Genomic DNA, 20,261 nt, shown 5'->3' with positions numbered 1-20,261 from the left:
ATTAAATATTATGGTTTCCATCCATCTTTAAGAAGGAAAATCACGTACCTAAAGCTCTAGGTTAACGCATATTGAGTTTCAACAATTGACGCACCTTAAACACAAAAATCACGTACCTTAAGAAGGAAAATCACGCATCTTAAATTTGACATAGATGTAAAAAGACCAAATTGCCACCGCATTTTTTTTAATCATTGTTAATCCTAGACGTTGATTTAGGCAATATCAATGACTCAGATTTAACTGTACAACCGCACACGAGAACTGAATTTTCTCTCTCTCTCTCTCTCATATATATCACCGAACTTTATAAATTCATATATTTTCTCCTTTTTCTTTTTCATGCCTAATATAAAATCAAACATGCTCACAATATAATGAGTTTTTATCACCTCCTATCCGTCTCCCAGACTCCCACACTGATATTAGAGTAAATCTAGCTAGGCGAGGCGGGCGGGATGGATCATCTCCAACAAATAGCCAAAGCTTACTACCTAGCCGGCTCGCCGGAGCTCCAAACCGGAGTCCAAGAATTATTCAACACCCTGGATAGCGACGGAGACGGCCACATCGAGAAAGACGAGTTCATATGCGTGTTGACCCAAGACAGCGTCGACGAAGAACGCGACGTAGAGAAGTGCCGGAACCTCTTCGATGAACTGGACATCGACGGCAACGGGACGTTAGATTTCTGGGAAGTCATGACGCTCTTCTATATCTATATGAGCAAGAGGCCGAGCTGTGATGGGTGTGGGAAATTCATTCCGGCCACGTTTTTCACCTGCGTTGAGTGCCACGCTGACCCTCATCACACGCAGTTTGATCTGTGCATTGGTTGTTATGAGAATCGGAGGTCTTCTGGGCATAAACACCAAGGAAAGCCTGCCACATTCTTGGATAATTATACTCTACTGGACGTTAAGAGAAGTTCATCAGGCTTGAGCTTCAATACCAACGCTTATGTAAACAACAACATATCTCAAGCTTCCATTTCTTCTACACAACACGTTGGGTCCGCGTCCGCCCCTGCCAATCCTCCAAACACCAACACTGCCGTTGTTCCAGCAACTAATAAATATGTAAGGGCTGCCTCATTATTCCAAATTTCATTTCATCCATAATGTTTTGTTAGAAATAGGACAAGATTTAACAGAGACAAATCTTACAATTATTTTATAACATATGGACAAAAATTAAGAAGTAATATTTTTTTTTAACTTTTTTAACTAAAATATAATACAATAAATCAGGGCCGGATTTTAGGGCGTGCAAGATGTGCAACTGCACAGGGCCCCAAAATTTTGGGGGCCCCTAGTCCAACCCTGACACAATAGTTAGTATATGTATTTATGATTAGCTCAAAATTAGGTTTTCATGACTGGTCTAAATTCTACTACGTATTATTCAAAAAAAAATTCCACTCCGTAATATTCACGCATATCACTTTTCTTCAATTCGCAGTTTATTTATAGGGCATCACTTATTTACCAGCATAGGGTCAAGCAAATTAAAAAACCGGCCCTGCAATAAATGACTCAAATTTTAGCCCCGGCCATAAATCTCTATCAAATATTACTCGACTTTTAAAAAAATTTTAAAAGTAGTTTAAATTTAATATTGCCAAATTGTTTAAATTCAAACAAATTTTATAAAAGAGTTAATTCTACCGATGGTCCTCCGACTATGTTGATTTTCTAAAACTAATCCCCGACATTTAATTTGGACAATTTAAGTCCCTTGACTTTCAAATTCTTTCCAATGTTGGTCCTTTAGTCAAATTTTAGTTAAGTTGATGTCAAATGAATGGGTAAAATTGTCCGTTCACCTGTATAGTGTATTATTACTCATATTTCTCATGTCCTATATATACGCTATATATATGAATATAATCTCAGTCAAAGAGACTTCGACTGAGAGATTAATGGCTTCGACTGAAATTATATTCATATATACAGCGTATAGGATAGAAGAAATATGAGTAATAATACACTAAACATGTGAATGGACAATTTTACCCCTTCATTTGACCTCAATTTAACCAAAATTTTGACGAAATGACCAACATTGGAAAGATTTGAAAGTCAAGGGATCTAAATTGTCCAAATTAAAAGTCGGGACTAATTTTAAAAAATGAACATAGTCGGAGGACCATTGCTGGAATTAACTCGCTCTTTTATAAAAGTCTTAATCCAATACACCAATTAATGCCTTGGTGGCTTAGTCATGAAAGTTAAACGCTTCTTTGTTTCTCTTTTTGAAGCTATTGATGTAAACAAATAGGGGGAAAAAAAAGTTAACACTTTATTATTGTCTATCCTTAGTTGTTTTGCTTATGTGTTGATGAAATTAAAGCTTTAATTTGTTATTGTATTTTCAGGAGAAATGGAAGGTTCTCCTCCAAGCAGTACAGATAGCACTCGCCATGGGGAATGCCGCCTGTACCGTCATGTAACCAACGTCAAAACCTCTATATATCATTCAAATTTACATATTTATAAGTTTTATGTATTTAGGCATTGCAACTTTTAAGTAGTAGTATGGTTTATGTTTCTGTGTCATTTTTCTAGATCAACAAATTTAGTAGCTCATAGTTTACTTTTTTCCTCCCTCTTGTATTACCACTTTGCTTGCTTTTGTTGATTCAATGAATTTGGTTTTGCTTTAATATAATAAAAGAGTTTTGGGTCTTTTAATTTGCAATATAACTTGTCATAAATTGTTATTGTAATATTAGTATTTGGTATAAAAACATGTAACTAAAGTTGTGGTACTCTTAACGTTTGTTAAAAATATTTTTAAATACATTTATATGGAGTTGTATATACTATATAGTAGTAATTCATTAATATTTAACTTTTAAAAATTTATGAGCAAATAAATAAAGAGATTAATTAATAATAAATAAAGAGATTAATTAATAGTAATGGGGAAGAGGGCTAACAAAATAAGAATAAAATTGAAGAAAGAATGGAAATGCCCTAATAACATCATTGAGTGAAGTGTCACTCTGATCTACTATGCCCATGCATAATGGCAAATTATACCGTACACCACAGTGCACATAGCAATGTGCATCACGTACGTATATTAATAAATAATGAATTCCCTGTAGTCATTTACATATGTGGTGCACATTGCTATGTGCACCGTGGTGCAGGGTATAACGATTGATGCATAATACTCCACTTGCAGCCCCAGCTTTCATCATAAATATCAAAATAGACGAACTTCCAATTCTTTTATGAATACGGCATAAAATGTAGTCGGCAGGATTCGAAACCTGCGCAAATACAACCAAAATAATTAATCATATGGGCCCAATGACCATTCCGGGGGTTGTTATGCCGTGGACCCAGGTCCACCTTGCAAGGTGGACCTGGGTCTACATTCACATACACTATACTCTACATTCACATACACTATACTTTACATTCACATTTTGTAAACTCTACATTCACACATTACAGGATTATATGTTTAGTAATTATATTACCACTGTTATGCATTCACACATTCAAAACTCTATATTCACAGGTCCTATACTCCACATTCACAACTTGAAAACTCCACATTCACACATTACAGGGCTACAAGTTACTAGAACTTCTTAACTCTATTACAGATTCACATATGCATAACTCTAAATTCATGATTTCTATACTCCATATTCACAAATTGAAACCTCCACATTCGTACATTTCTGGGCAACTCTACATTCACACAACCATAAATCTACATTCACGATTTCTATACTCTACTATCACACTTTGAAACCTCTACATTCACACATTTTTAGACATCTCTATATTCAGTAATATGTTTACTAAAAAAAAAAAAAAGATAAAAACGACGTAGTTTTGGACCCAGGTCCACCTTGCACAGCATAATTTGCCCCATTCCGGCACAACCACTCTTTTATCAATAAGAATACAAAACAGCAGAATTGTGTAAAAACGTGGTCAGCAGGATTTGAACCTGCGCAGGCAAAGCCCACATGATTTCTAGTCATGCCCAATAACCACTCCAGCACAACCACTTTGTTTTTCTGACTTTTATCCTACCTTTATATTTATCATGGTTCACTCCCTGCTACAACTATGAGAACCTATGCAAGTCAACTTGTTGCTCAGAAGCTTATATGACTATCATTTGTCTAAATCCAAACACTATGGCCCTAACATGTAAGTGATGTAACTATATATTGCATTCAAGCTAGTTTGTATGAGTAAATGCAATGAATAGTGTATCAAATTAAAGAAAAAGTATTGAATTCAACCTATCATTAAATAAAAAATAAAATTAAAAATGCAAACAAAAATATCAAATCATTATTTATATTGCAAAACCTTGTGTCACCGTCAATGTAATACTCATACTGGAAAATACACTACTAATCATGAATAAAGTGTTTGTCATTTTGATTGAAAAGTATTAGATTGTCCCTTATAAGTAATATGTTATGATTAGTATTACATTTTCTTAATAAGTATTACATTTTCATTCTGACCCGACTCGTCTCACAAATAAAGATACTTGAAACAGTCTCACAAGAGAGTCACTCTATTTATATATTGTGTAGATGTGTTTTTAGACAAGATGAAACTGTACAATTCTTGAATTGTTCGAGAAATTAAAATCAATTAGAATATAAGTACCCTTGAGCTGTAATTGGTGAACATTTTAAGACTCTACATCTGCTCTACAATGCTTAAATGGAACTCAGTACAAAATTATGCCCTTTGATTCACATAACCATATAACATTAGAATTTGTACTCAAAATTTTGATACAAAAATGATGAGTGGAGCAACTGATGCTGACCCAAAATTGCTGCAGCCACCCACCAGTTTTAATATATAACATCCCCAAAATCATCTCAATTAATTGTGTAAATACATTTTTATGAACATTTGTTTTGTACAATAACAAGGCCTAGTTGTGGAGCGAGCTTGAGCAGTTCATTTCAGCATGCTAACTGTTTCCAAGGAGACATCAAATGTCCCAAAATTTCTATGTCTACCATCAGCAACATTGGTCAACTGAAACCCATGGTTTGGAAGTTGATTTATAAGAAGAGTTTCCAGTTCACAGGCCACGCTCTTCCCAGCTACCACAAAATACACAAACCACGCATTCTCCATTCCCTCGTTCGTGCGATGAGCACGAATTCGACCCCCAAGATCATCGCTCTGAAAATAATCAAGACTTAAAAAATAATGAGAAAGAACATATTTTGCAATGTATGTGAAATTTCTCTCAAGAAAGAGTTTTTTCCACTTTTGGCATCTCGACTATCATTTTTTTTCACTATCAGTCTCACGATTTTGAATTTCTTATCACTTTTAGTGCTGCCGATGAGTTTTCAGGTGATGTTTAGCTAAAAACCTCGCCAGAATGACTAAAGGTTGACAGAAATTAAAAATTGAGGGATTAATAGTAGAAAAAATGATGGGTCAAAGTTGCAATGGTAGTTGGCAATGAACAATTAATTGTGTGGTTCCAAGTTACAACACAAAATGTAGGTAAAAATGATTGCTGAAAGCATTTGGGGGATTGAGATAGTATAAGACAAATAACATAAAAGAACATACCTGTCCAACATAAAGCTTATTGTCCGGGCGAAGCATCACATAAACAGTTGAAGTACCAATAGTCGATGGAGGCGGCTGCTCCCTCACAGCAATTAGAACACACTTAACGGCAAGTTCAGATGTGTTTTTCGTCTTGTAGAGTTCAGTTAGCTTCTTCTGACAGATAGCGGTAATGGCGTTTTCTACTTCCTTGCACAATATCTCGGTTCTATACACTGATTTTCTTGCGGAAGTCATAACTTCTTGTCTCGAACCATTTAAGTGATCAGCCACGCTGATATCAGGTTTAGCAATAAAATGTCTCGGGTCTGGGTTCGTAGGCGTTGAGGGTGAACTGTGTCCACAATATGATTGGTACAACTCTTCTGCCCTATCAATTACCTTCTCAGAAAGCCCTTCCCGTCGAGCTGTTTCAAATGCAAGGCTTTCTCTGCAAATCCCATCAATAAGCTTCCAAGTCGGTACAGTTTGACCATCAATATAATCCGTTCCCATTGCTTTGTATACAGTTCTTTTCGTCTCTAAAGGTAAATCAAAGATTCCGTGCAAGTGGGTTGACACAATGCCCAAACAACCAATTGCGTCCAGAGATTCTATAATACTGCCAGCGATACACGTTCCTTTCGCCGTTTCTGTTCCTCTGCATATTTCATCAATAAGTACTAGGCTTCTCGAGGTGGATCCATTAATCAGGGAACGCATTTCTGACATTTCAATCTGAGTCATCAACACAAAAACGTTTTAGTGCCAAAAGATATAGGCGTGAACCTGTTCAACAAAACAAAACTACTCTGCATAAAGAATAATAAACGAATCATGCTATACAACGTTTTCTTCAGCGTTCAAGAGTTAAAACATCATTATATTGTAAGCAAGAGCAAACCATTATATAAGATACTACATGTGGAGAATAGGGAAAAGGGTCAAATACACTACCAAACCTTATACGAGAAGTCAACAAGGCCCTCGAACTTTTCAAAGTTGCAATTAAGCATATAAACATGTCAGTTTAGTGCATCAATGCCCAAAAACCGGTTTAGTGACCTGTAATTTACAGGTCACTGGGGTTCCGACGGTTGTCCGGCAATGTTCTGATTATTTCTGAATGAAAACCAACGACGGCCAACCAGCAGGTCGCCGGAGAAAGCGTCACAGTTGGTCGCCTTCTCTGGCAACTAGAGATGGCGACCAACTGCGATGCCATCTCCGGCAACCTGTTGATCGCCCGTCGCCAATTTTCACCCGGAAGTAACCGGAACATCATCGGACAACTGCTGGAACCCTAATGACCTGTTATTACATGTCATTAACCGGTTTTTGGGCCTTAATGCACTAGATTGATATGTATTTAATTGCAACTTTCAAAAGTTCGAGGGCCTAATTGACTTTTCGTATAAAGTTCAGGGGTGTATTTGACCCTTTTCCAGTGGAGAATATACAGCACCTGAAACGAGCTTTTTCCATCAGCGGGGCTATCATAAGACTTCATGTGTAACATAATAGAATCAAAATGAGGAATCAGAGCTGATTCAGCTGGAACCATGAATCCACAGATTCCTAGCAATGCTGCAGCACAAATTGATCGCAGCAAGCTTGATTTTCCACCTCCATTCGGCCCAGTCAACAAAAATAGCGATTGCATATCAACTGTGTTTTGTACAGCACTGCCTCGCACCACATCAAACCAATAAGGAGATAGACCAGATATCTTCATTAAATTAGCCCCGCCATGTGGCTTGCCATTCTGCATTTAGAAAGGCATTATGTTATATTAATATACCTATTGAAACATGACATTAGATTTACCACTCCATAGTAGTTCTACTATTTGCCCAAAAATTACTAATACCATACAAGTTTTAAACAATGCATAATAAATTTCACTTATACAAGAAAGTATGCAACTTAGATTTTAAAAACGTGTTAGGCTTGTAATTACATAGGTTTTGATAGAAGAAAGTGTAACTAATTCCCGTTTAAACCCATACTATAGTGGCATTTAACTTTTACATCACACAAGTACTGGAAATTGGGCAGAAACAGTCCGTTAGGGTACCATTAATGGAATCACGATCATTTTGCAATTTTCAATAGTTGGGAGACAATTCCTATCCAGATTTGAATACTCGGGATCAGTCTTGTCCAATTTTCAGTACAAAAATAGTCCCTTCGTGACAGTTAAAGGGCATTAAAAGTGAAATACCATTATAGGGACTATTACTGGAATCAGTTCAAGAAGAAAGTACATGCTACTCAAGATGAGAACTAATACATCTTGGATTGATCAGTAATTTGTTAAATTAAATCAAAATTTGTCACTGCACAACTTAACTTCAAGATAAGCTAGCTAAAATAATACTTTATGGCACTTTGAACAATACCTCAAACTTTTGGAATTGCATTAGTGTAGGGAAAACCCATTTCCGTCTTCTCCCTTCACTGCACGGAAAATTAAGGTACAATTAGGCACTTGAATCAGGCAACAACATAGAGACACCTATAACATCATGATTCATTTTGACAAATGTTTGGCATACCAAGAATGCTTTTTTATGATGCAGTCAATGATTAAAAAAAAAAAAGTTTATAGCATATGTTATATGTACACAAAGGGCATAAATACAAAGGGACTGAACTGATTGAGTAACGAGGAGTATCAGTTTAAAGAGGTTCTGGAACATAGCAAAATGCTATTCAGATCAGTAAGTTGTTTAGCCAACCTCGCGTGAGCAAACAAGGCCTTTGCAATTATAACCAGCATGGATGCAAAGAGGAGGATATTGATCTTAGATTGTAACTCGGAAGAAAGCCCCCTCAGCAATTCCAGTACCCCCAGCTTTGCCTTAGCATTAGCCTCATGGTACCTGAAACAAATATTTAAAGTTTACAATTTATACGAAGTAAAGCATTTAGAATGCAAAAAAGAACGTGCAAAATGACTTTATTGCATCTGGAAAAACCTGCCTTGCTAATGCTTCCTCCACATTCCTTGTGGTAAACCACTCATCTCCAACCTTCTTTCCCTTTGAGTCCAGAGCAGGTATCAGCAGTTTAATTTGATCTTCTCCAGGGGTCCCAGCCCAAACAGGAGGCACAAAGCGTTTTCCTTTGAACCATACAGCCTGGTGCTCTCGAGCATATAAAATCTCCCCCTTAGGCGCACTTGGCCCTCCAAACGGAGCATTAGTGGCCTTTATTCTTGAAATAATGGGAAAGAAATCTTCTGTAACCTAAAAACTCAATTTCAACAATTAAGATTGGGCTAGGGTCACTCAATTGGGCTATAATGCACATGGCCAAACCACACTAAAAGATTGAATCCAATCAATTAGCTAGTCTAACCCATAGCCTTATATTTTCTCTCTGCCACCATAATCAGGTGAACCGAAAGTGGACGGAACAAGCTCTTATATCATGTTATAAACTAATGGACCAAACCACACTAAAAGATTGAATCCAACCAATTAGCTAGTCTAACCCATAGCCTTATAAACCCATATATTCTCTCTTATTTTATCAATGTGGACTCTTAACAAAGATGTTTTCTCATACTGATGGCTTGTTACTTTCACATTTGACCTATGCTGATTATGCATATTTGGACTTTGAACAGGCATAGAAAACAGAGAACCACATCCAAGTTTAAAAGTACAGGTCAAATATGGTGGGTAAAGCTATGTTGCCTCCCACCTCCGTTGGAAAGAGTCTAAAGAACTTACAACTGAAGATAAGGCCTCTGCTGCCTTCTCGACTTCTGCATATGCTTCCTCTAAATGAACCCTCTTGACACGCCCCTTCCATGATGACTCCACATCTTCAAAAAATTCTTTAGGAATCATAGAGTAGGAACTTATTTTTTGATCACTTTCTCCATCTAGAAAAATTATGTCACCAATTGTACTCGACACCTTCTCACATTCATTCACCTGTACGAAACCGAGGAAAAATTCTAAAGATTTAAGAACTATAGTAGCTTGCCTAGGAATAACATAAACAGAAGCATAGATAAGTGAGTAAAGGAAGCAACTATGGCCGAGGCACATCAAACATAGCCAAACCGAGAGAAGTAAATGAAATAGTCATGGAAAGAAGTTACTTGACCATAAGAGATATAGAAAATCAAGTAAAAATGGCCTACTTCCCACTCGGACCTTGATTGTACCAATGGAAATATATTTCTGAAGTAGCTTTCTTTTTCTAATTCACAAATGCATCAACTCTATGGCCTGATTAGAGCTACTTTATTACTTTGTGGAAAATAATAATTCATGTATGTTCACAAAACAGTACCCTCAAAATAATGAAGGGGAAAAATCTTGAACCCCAACTACCCAATAAACCAATTTATATAAAGGGAGGGGAAAAAAACACTCAACAGTGAAAAGGAGCTATTATAATCAACAATGTAATGTTTTGTAGACTTCAAAAGATTAATAATGATAAGATTTACGCTTCCAACTGCAATGTATAAGAGTTCAATGTCTTCACCTCCAAGCTATAATAGGGAAAATGCCAAACCCATCGGAACAAGAATCCCTACCATTCTTGGTTTGGGGGTTTATTGGTCTTCCCAAAATTGATATAAGGTTGCAGTTTACTTGGGGGGAGAGGGGGGGGGGGGGGGGTTGAAAGAGGAACTGCAGAAGCCCCAAACCTTACCAGTGAATCAAAATCAACTTTTAACCCAGTTGCCGCCCAAGTAGGATCTATCAATAACTTTAGGATTTGAAGAAGCTCATTATTTCTATACATCTGCAGTATTTCATCCAGCACATCCTTTATTCTCCTAAATTCTACGTGATTTGCCTCCCTCAGCTCAAGTAACTTGGCGAGCTGCAAAATAGATATATAGCTTACCAGTAAGAACATTTAATGAGATGCTGAAAGTATATCTGAAAGTATGCCTACTACTAATATCAAAGAGAAGCAAAAGAACTCCATAATGAGTTGGATGGTGTTTTTGTAAGTACTTGTAAAACATAAACTAAAAAAATCGTATAACTATGATTTATGAAACTTATATCTCTTTGGGCAATTACATGTCTAGTCCTAGCCAATACTCCGTATCATATTTATTTGAAATATTTAAAAGAAAAATAGAAAAATGGAGATTTATAGTGGCATGACCCCACTCTTCTTTAAAAAGCGTTGTCATTTCTTAATCAATATCGTACTTAATGGATGTTTATTTTTAATTGTGATAACAACTTAACAAGTTTTATTTTAGTTTTTTAGTGTATATATATGATATTTGCTATTGTAGCTTCACCGCATATTTCAACAAAGTAATGAAACTTAAATAAATTAATAACTTCAAAAGCCAATAGAGCATGAAAATAGTCAATATTGACCTGTACAAAGCGTGGGTAGCCATAGCACTAGTTGATATAAATATTACTCTTATTTACTATTCTTTAGTATTTTTTACTTATTTCTAAATTTGATTTTTGTGTTTAATAGTACTTTTAATGTAATTTCTAATTATATAAATTTTGTATATTAATATTGAACTTAATATTATGAAAAATTGAATTAAAAATAACTTCAGTCGAAGTCTTGTTAACAAAAACCAGACACATAAAATGGGACGGAGGGAGTAATAATTTTACCACCACCAAGAGAAGACATTGAAAATGCAATACACAAGCAAAACCTAATTGCAATATATTGAATGCAGGAATTTTTGTGGCAGAAAAACCTTAGTAGTAATAAAGTACTACCTTCGAAGATGAGATACAAGTAAACTCAGGAATTGAACATGTTACGCTCATCATAAGTCTGCTTGCTTCTGCAAAAATAAACCTAACGTTACTAAGGATTATATATGTTTAATATATTATTTCTACCAAACACTATCAATGCACATGCTCAAGAAATGAAATTCAGAAACATATACATAAATAACAGCAAAAACTAGAGAAAATTCAGAACCAATATTCCTTCTCGGACCACTGTCCCCACTCCACCCACCTGACAACATAGGAAAGCATACCCCAAAGAACTAATCAAAAGAAAGAAGAGTCCAGAAAACAGTAATGTTTGAAGGACGGGTTCACACATAAATAGCAATCAAAAACTTGAGAAAATTCAGGCATGTACATATATTACGGATTCTTGAAAAGCATGCCCTAAAGAAATTATTAAAAGAAAGAAGAGTTCAGAAATCAGAACATTTAAAGGACACATCCATAAATAACAGTCAAAACTAGAGAAATAATGCATGCAAACACTAAAGAACAAAAAAAAATGGAAACTGCAAATTGTTGATACCAGTGAAATAGCTGGGTAACATCTAGTCAGCGTAGAACCAGAAGGAGATAGTGTTTAGCAATTCAGGCACTACCTTGTATTTTAGATGCAATCTCATATGCAGGTGGATTCAAAAGGAGATTTCTGATATACCTGCAGGAAAAGAATAACAAAACCAAGGATATCAAATTTACCATTTCATTGTATGTCATGTCTGAAAATGAAAAAAGCATACAGAAGAAATGCAATCTCATGTGCTGGCAATAAGGTATTTACTATCATAAAGTGTGCATAATTTACTATCTCATGGTGGCTTGTTGCATGAAAATGAGGAATTCCTACAGCCATGTAGTTTATATTCAAAGCCAAAAGAAAATTGCAAATTTTAAATTAGAAAAAGTGTTAAGGCACTTATAAATGATAGATAATCAAGGTAATTATATATATTTTTTGTCATATAGTTTAGAGAGTTAATACTATAAAACCCCTTTTTATATGAAATGAGTTAAGGGTATAACACTAGTGCAAGTTGATCATTGTGATAAAACAAATAACCCTCAGCCAATTAAGTTAATATTACATTCTTACAATCTTAACCAAACACAAATTGACTACATTTCCAGCAATATGCACAAGGTAATCTTTTCAGGAGGTAATTTTATAACCTAAGGTAATATGATATTCCTTGAACCAAACACCCACCTATTACAATACTATGACATCTTTGAAAAGTATATTCTCCTACAGCTCCAACCAGATCTGATCAAACAGTCAGAAATGGAGAATCAAAAAGGTATTTCAACAATTCACGTAATTCATGAGCAATGCATGTGTAAAAGAATGAAAAGCATCATATCACTCTAGCCAAACAGCCAGCCTGTGTTCTCACTCACTATAAATCTAATGCTTATTCCTCTGTCCCACTCAAAATAAACAGCATAGTGTTCAGACTGATGAACTACAGCTAAAATATAATATTAATTTTTTTATTTTCCTTTCTTTTGATAAGTTATAGTTCATAAAACGTTGTTAACATATTTGGGATAATCATAAGTTATTAACATTTATTTTAAGAATAAGATGGGATAAGATAAGATGTGCTAGAATATATTCCTGAGTTCTCACTTACAGGACTGGTAGACCTGTGCAATTTGGCGGAAGCAACACCTTTAGCAAAGAAGGAATTCCTTCAGTGGGAATAGCACCTAATTATATGATTCAGCAAAGTTGTTTTAGGACAAAATGATATTGCATTCAATAACAGGTAAAAATCTAAAATCATCTAGAACTTAAACATTACCTATTTGGGTAGCTGTTCCTAGGTGCAAAGGGCGGGGTCTATTTTCTGATGAAACAGTAGCATTTCTAAAAACTGTGTCACTATCAAGACCATAAATTTCCTTTACCTGAAATTTTGGTGTTGTATGCAGGAAAGGTCAGCATGACAGAAATAAGAAAAGTGCGTGTAACCATTAAATACAAACCTTAGACAAGAGCTCACTGGTTAGATCACCATCCAACCACTCAAAGTTTCTGGCATGACATTCTCCCCATAATAGACCACCATCACCAAACTCCCCCCAGCGAGATGTTCCTACAAGAAAAGTTCATATATACTGAGGACAACTTACAGTGTGATGAAATATTGGACAAAATAACTGGCATAGATGGAGCAGATTTGTGAAACAAAATTATGAAATTTAATATCACATTATCACAGTATGAGTCAAGGTAGTCACTAGCACAGCCTAGAATCAACAATCTCACCAATTTTAATGCACTACAAGCCCACCCCAAGTTTGATTGCATGTTTAGTGGATTGGTTACTCAAAATTTACAATAATGCTTTGCTTCCCTACCATTAAAATCTGAAGAATCAAAAAAAAAAATAATAATAATAATAATTAAAAAAAAAAATCATTTGACCATATAGCAGACTAAGATTTTTTTAGATTGCAAGGGATGCTTTGGGTTTCCAATGAATGATTTTATCCTGAATCCCAACTAGTTGCAACTCCAAATGACAAAGAAGATTAAAAAGTAAGAAATAAAAGAGAGCAGTATCGCAAACCTGAAGAATTGTGTTTCAATGAAGTGTGCAAAAATAAATGATGACAGAAAGTAGTCCGGAGCTTGGTAACTAAGGCTTCCTCAGTAAGGCCATCCTCAGTGGAGTATGTCTTCATAGTTTCCAGAATGGATACAATGCAAAACCCCTTCACTGAACGGGATATTCCTAGAACCACAAAATTAAAACTCTTACTTTTATCAGTCAAAAATGACAAGAGTCTTTGAGTATGTAACCATAACTTGAAACTTGGAAAAATTTAAAATAAATAAATACTAATAGCAAAGAAGCAAATTAAAATGTTTTGTAGTGGATATTTTAGCGTACCAACTACTGGCATTGGCTCTGGAAAATCAAGATCATGATCATCTCCAACAAGTCCAAATACATAAGGAATTCCAGGATGTGCATGCCTAAATATCAAATATGTTATAGTGAGATGCACATCTTAAAAGATGAAAAGAAGGCAGCCACTATAAAATACATAATAAAGTAAAAAAGCACCCAGTACTTCCGCATCCCCATTTGCAATTACACATTAATACTTTTCTTATTTGGATATATTTGTGTATTTGACAACTTGACTTGTAGGTCACAATTACCTAAATAGGAATCCAGGTTAGAACAGTATATTAATCAAAGAGTTTATCCAGGTAATATGTCCCGAAATTTCTTGTGCCCCAACATAGCTTGATCCCGAAGCTTATCTAGTTATCTTCATTTCAAAGGGGCAATTGCAAATAAGTGAGTTGACTAAGCCTCTCCACTTCATTGTTTTGAGCCTCATCAGATGAAAGCTAGTCAATTCTCTCTCAAAGACACTAAACTTTTCCCACAACATGGTACCTCGAAAATAATTACCAACGGTCCAGCACAGCCAACTAACTATCTTTTCTTTTTCCTCACCTGAAATGTAGATTACTGCTAACTCAGACTTTCAGCCACAAAACCTATCCAGATTTCCGCCTTTCAAGCTAAATCTTTCAAGTTGATCACGCCTTCATTATCATACTAATGGGTTCAAATGTACACTGCCAAAGAACCTTACAACCAAAGGCCATAGTTTCAACAGAATATGAGAAAGAGAGAGAGAGAGAGAGAGAGAATTATGCCCAACTCACTACGTCCACCACGAAAGTAATTTTAACTAATGCTACTGAGTAAATACTGACATATTCAAATTCCTTTACAGTGCTAAAGAACAGTACGATCAAATGCTAGAGTTTTGTCAGAATAAAATTCATGTGTCTGAAAGAACAAGGACATACGTGTGAGCTGCTGCGTTGTTTTCTATATGCCAAGTTGAATAGAAAGCATAACTAAAAGTACCACATTGTTAGGTTACTTCAATGAATTTAAAAGTATTATGGGTATAGAAGTTTCCACATGCAACAATTGATGCAGTCTTTCCATCTCAATTTTTGCATCTTTATCATATATATAGCACAAGTAGGTACTGTTCCAATTAATAGTCATAAAAGAATGTTATGACCTGCACAGAAGGATTAAAACTGTATGTATGACAAGAAAAGGAACTGCTACTCAATAATACCCTGATATAAAGCGACTTTTACGAGAACGAGCTTGGGTTGGGCCCTGAACTTCCTCCACAATGCACTGAAAATATATAATGTGGAAGCTTTTTAAAAAAAAAAAGGTATCATAATAACTGAGCAATAAAATACTACTCCGTAAAATAGTATGTCTAGAGTTATGGTACTTACAACAGAAAAGCCATTACTTGTCAGGTCATCCAAAGTCTGTCTGAGATTCTGCAAAAGAAATGTGCAAGTAGTATATATAATGATGAATAATAAAATTAACAAAACTAAAGTATAAGTGTATAGCCACAATTAGAGAGGAAAAATACAAAAACTGAGATAATATTGAAAGGGACTAGGGGATTATGTTTGTAAGACTCCACTGGATACTTATAGAGTTATAGTAGCTTTTGGTTGTAGTCTATGGTTTTTATTTCTCTACTCATACAATTAGTAACCTCACCTATTTCTGATATCATGGATCAATCATTTCATATATCAAAACAAGAAGCCAATTTACACTCTAAAGCCATAACCTATCATTTTTTTCCCTCATACAAAGTTCCAAAGAATTAGTGGCCCCTGATTCCTTGGAATAATACATTATATAGAATGAATAATTTCAAAAGGGCCAAAAAAAGTAACATAAATCCGCGTGTGAGTGTGTGACGCCGTGTGTAAAAGAAAAATACAGTACCATCACTGGGCAGCCAGCTTTTGGTATGCTGTCTGAACGAAGACCACCAAATGGATTTAAACCAGCATACTCCACAAGGATGCAAGCATCAAATCCAATGGCCTCATAAAATTCGCCAACCTGAAACGTGCACAAGGACATGAAACTCTTCATATCTACCAACTAGTATATGAATTCAGTAGGAAGCTAAAATAAGCCTAGGTGTAAAAGAGAAAGAGTAAAGAGAGAGAAGCCATATGTGCATACTCTGCAAAGCAAAACCTCACGTGGAAATCTAGACTTGAACTGCAGCATATCCCAGTTAAGTGTTCCTTCTTTCAGACTATAATAAACAGGAAAAGTGCTTAGTTTGAATTTAATTGAACTCAATGTCTCAATCTTTCCTTAGCAAAAGGAACAATTGGCAAAACAGAAGAAGGATTAAAAACACTAGATGGGAAAAAAAGTGGGGGAAAGTAAGATGAAAGCCTAACATTAACATCAAGAAATGAAAACCCACCTCCCATTCCTTAAGTCAGAATTCAACCCGAGCAAATTAGAATATGTGAGCCTCTTAACTAGTTGAATTGAAGAAGGCTTTCTCAGCGTCTCCACTATCTGAAATATTAGATCATGAATATGAAGACACAAGGCACAATGAATATGTGCATGTGTGTGTTTTGAGCAAAAAGAAAGCACCAAAAACATTTTAAATCGCTAATGAAGCAATTCAGTCATGAAGCATGTAGCCCACCTCCTTCCACCACATAATATGAGCACAGTTCCTTTCTTCTGGAACACTCTCAAAGTGTCTAGGTTTTCTTGCACATGTGGCATAAAGCTTTCGCTCCTTGAAGCAACAAATCTGATCAAATTGATTAATGCTGAAGAAAATAAGAGTTTAAAATGCATCAATGATGTTATCTACCAAGTCATGAAGCAATGGTAAGTACTGACATTTATTGGAAAGATATAAACTAAGCAAATTTATATTGACTCTTCAATTATCATAAAGAAACTTTAGAATTGTAATGGAGCATTTCCTAATCATAATCATGTCTGCAACTTATTTTTTCAGAATATCAGATATTCTGAATAGTATGAGAAAAAAAAAAATCAAGGTCTTCCTACTCTCTAAGAGTCCTTTCAATTTCATCAGGATATATACTTTACAATGCTCCTTCTGGAATTTTATCACTCCTTCCGAAAGGAGCTCAAAGCACAGGATGGGTGACTCAGTGGGAAGTAAGCATAATGCAGCACCGAGATCCATCAATTGGTATCAGAGCTGTTGAGAATTATTTTATGCTAGTGGTATTTAATTATTATACCTTTATGCTAGTATTAGGTAGTGTTATCAGTATTAGGCTTAGTGGAAGAAATTAAGGAAGTAGTGCAGCATTATACTGCAGGATTTAAGGGAGCTCTGTCTTCCTCATGTGTATATATATAGATGTAATCAGCTAATAATAAATATATAGAATTTTCTTCACCATGATCTGATTTTACAGCCATGGTCACAGGTTCGAATTGATGGCTATGCAAAAGTCGAGTCTAGTCCCGGATGGGATGTGGGCATAGGTTGGGCCAAGTCCAATCCCGGGAAGAGATGATAGGCGCGGAGGCTAAGGACCAAGTCAAGCATGCTGCGCAACTGCGCTCAGTGATCAAAGGTTGCGGCAGGTGCTGGGAGGGGGATTGTTGGGTGTCGGTTGGGTTGGCCGAGTTCAGCCCCTGCTCGATTTGAGACGTGGCTATGGAAGGATGTGGTTAAATGGTTAATATCCACCTACATATCACCAATTGGTTTTAAGTAGGATATAGCAACCAGATAGCCAAAGAACTCTTTGGTTAAGGGTGTTTGACTTACCGCAGTCACAGGATAGGTGACCCACTGTGAAATAAACATTATGCAGCGATGAGATCCATCAGAACTCAAATCCACTTTGATCCAACCCAAATCATAAGTGGACTCGCATATATTTGTATCAGAAAATAACCACTCAAAATGCCATTTTTGCTAAAAATTTCCTTATTCGCTCTTAAATCGCCCCCCACACCATCTAATCCTGGCTCCACCCCCGACAATAGTGTTGAGTTACTCCATTCACTTTCTGATCTTTTTCATTGGCAACTGAAACTAACAGATAATAATGGAATAACAGGCTAAGAAAAGTTTTTATTGTTAACCTCTAAGAAAAATCTTTTTAATTCTCAAGAAAATCTCACAAATTTCAAATCACGGGCAAATTATTATTTTGAGTTTCCTTTGCATGATATGTAAAATAGCATGCCTCTTAAGCACTCATATATTGAATATCAAATGCATTACATATACCTAAATGATGCCCAGCTACTTAATACCATGACTTCACCATCTCTTGCAGTTTTTTTTTTCTGCCTTAACCAAAAGTACAAAACAAAGGTAATGTTGCCTTATTAATTAACATACAACTATCTTCACAGTGCACTTACTGCAATTTTGTCTGCAACATTCTTACATACAACAAACCCCAAACATCACGTCCAACCCCTCCCCCACCCTGCCTCCAAAGAAAGACATGAGCACAAAAGTCATAATTAGGGTTTTACCTCCATTTGAGCTTATGAAATTCTCAACCAGTATTTCTTCTTCTTCTTTTTTTGGCAAAATTTTAGTCGAAATACATATTTCATTCACTCCATTTTTTATAAAGCTTTGCCTAATACACAAATATATCCAAAAACCTGATCCAGTACTGGAATATTACAAAATTAAGATATAGTGGACATAAATGTCAAAGCTTTGGTTACACCAATACTAAAGTATTATGCCTAAAGGCCCTAAATGTTTTCACACACAATATTCACTTGATATTTTCCGAGAATCTGACTAGGGAACCAACAATTCTGGGCTACTCCCAATCTCCGTCCGACAAAACAAAGACAGAAAACAAGCAAATCATTGCTAGTTTTCGAAACAAATGCTGGTTATATCACTTTCAAAAACAAACACATGTCGAAATTCTTCATGGAAACAACAACAACAACAACAACAACAACAATAATAATAATAATAACTCACGCATTTTCGCAAGCTTAGATTGTGTGTTGGACGAGATAATAACTTACAGAGGGAAAAGAGGTGAGGAAATGAAGCAGCCGCAGCAGCGGCGACGGCGGTGAAGCGGCTGCCGGAGGAAGAGGGGCAAGTACCGCCATCGGGAGACTGAAACGACGACGTTCTTGGCTGCTAAACAGGACATTGCTTTCCTGGTTTGTAGCAGTCCTAGGGTACAGTGTAGCAGTTTATGGTGGAAACATGTGAAGTGTATGAACTATGAAGTATGATGTTTTGCTCTTCCCGCCAGGATGAAGCAGACTGTAACCAAGAGTAAATTAATCGTTAATCATATGTTTTTCTCATAAAAATCCCCGAAGGGATAATCCTAACTCCTAAATGATACCATAGTCCATGAGCATGGTACTCGTATTGTATCGTGTTAAATAAATCATATCATTATAAACAATGAATTATACTTATAAATTCATTCTATAAGTTGTACTAAGTTTCATATAACATCAAAATTAAATATTTATTTACATGGCTCAAAAAAAAAATTCAAAATACGTCCTGATGTAATATTTTGTATCTAGTACTCTCTATCTGTAACATTTTATATGTCTGGTTCGATTAATAATTTGTAATTCAAATTTTTAATTTAATTTTTTATAATATTAAATTTAGTATTAATATATAAAATTTATATATATAGGAACTGTTGTGATCCCCTCTAGCCCTTTAGTATTGTCCCCAGAGCGGCGGTCATATAACGGATTGAATAGCAATAATTTAAAGAGAAATAAACAAAATTATCAATAGTATATGTAATATATATAACTTTTTAAAAAATTATAAGTTGAAGGTTGTTAAATTAGTTGATTGTGAATTTGGTAAAATCGGTTACGTTGTTATTACTTGTTAAGTTGATAAGTATAAAAGTAAAATGCATAAATTTGTGTAAGGCTGTCTTACGAATCTTTATACGTGTGACAGGTTAGTCACTATCAAATGTTGTAATACTTATAATGCAAAATGTAATACTAATAAATAATAAAATGTTTATTACGTATATTGGAAAGTGTAATACTTTTGA

At 35.4% G+C, this 20,261-nt stretch overlaps 2 protein-coding genes across 3 annotated transcripts; one reads left to right on the top strand and one right to left on the bottom strand.

Moving 5' to 3' along the window:
• Positions 1-357: 357 nt before the first annotated feature.
• Positions 358-2,687, top strand: LOC116017157. Its single transcript, XM_031257687.1, has 2 exons — positions 358-1,079; positions 2,378-2,687. The coding sequence occupies exons 1-2, from the start codon at positions 459-461 to the stop codon at positions 2,450-2,452; spliced, it is 696 nt and encodes a 231-aa protein (XP_031113547.1). The 5' UTR covers positions 358-458; the 3' UTR covers positions 2,453-2,687.
• Positions 2,688-4,713: 2,026 nt separating this feature from the next.
• On the bottom strand, positions 4,714-19,512 carry LOC116017026 (DNA mismatch repair protein MSH1, mitochondrial). Of its 2 annotated transcripts, none has more exons than XM_031257530.1 (22): positions 19,237-19,512; positions 16,880-17,009; positions 16,646-16,743; positions 16,393-16,468; positions 16,147-16,266; positions 15,633-15,680; positions 15,461-15,525; positions 14,236-14,321; positions 13,912-14,076; positions 13,325-13,434; positions 13,141-13,246; positions 12,970-13,045; positions 11,935-11,993; positions 11,312-11,379; positions 10,251-10,424; positions 9,311-9,517; positions 8,556-8,821; positions 8,312-8,455; positions 7,973-8,030; positions 7,036-7,335; positions 5,592-6,308; positions 4,714-5,189 (listed from the first exon to the last, which is right to left on the bottom strand). In XM_031257530.1, the coding sequence occupies exons 1-22, from the start codon at positions 19,368-19,370 to the stop codon at positions 4,959-4,961; spliced, it is 3,438 nt and encodes a 1,145-aa protein (XP_031113390.1). In that variant the 5' UTR covers positions 19,371-19,512; the 3' UTR covers positions 4,714-4,958. The 2 variants fall into 2 exon arrangements, with proteins under 2 accessions (XP_031113390.1, XP_031113391.1); XM_031257531.1 differs by having other exon boundaries at positions 16,880-16,990; positions 19,237-19,506.
• Between the last annotated feature and the right edge of the window lie 749 nt (positions 19,513-20,261).

This window comes from Ipomoea triloba, chromosome 4 (genome assembly GCF_003576645.1).
Source record: "Ipomoea triloba cultivar NCNSP0323 chromosome 4, ASM357664v1".
NCBI lineage: Eukaryota > Viridiplantae > Streptophyta > Magnoliopsida > Solanales > Convolvulaceae > Ipomoea > Ipomoea triloba.
The sequence above is the reverse complement of the archived record's forward strand: the minus strand, read 5'-3'. Positions and strand labels throughout refer to the sequence as shown.

Bases quoted from the DNA above. Each gene is read 5' to 3' on its own strand.
- LOC116017157 (XM_031257687.1), top strand. From the start codon at position 459: ATGGATCATCTCCAACAAATAGCCAAAGCTTACTACCTAGCCGGCTCG. The intron at 1,080-2,377 runs GTAAGGGCTGCC...TTGTATTTTCAG, and splicing joins TTCCAGCAACTAATAAATAT to GAGAAATGGAAGGTTCTCCT.
- LOC116017026 (XM_031257530.1), bottom strand. From the start codon at position 19,370: ATGTCCTGTTTAGCAGCCAAGAACGTCGTCGTTTCAGTCTCCCGATGG. The intron at 15,681-16,146 runs GTACTGTATTTT...TTTCTTTTGCAG, and splicing joins AAGCTGGCTGCCCAGTGATG to AATCTCAGACAGACTTTGGA. The intron at 15,526-15,632 runs GTAAGTACCATA...ATATATTTTCAG, and splicing joins CAAGTAATGGCTTTTCTGTT to TGCATTGTGGAGGAAGTTCA.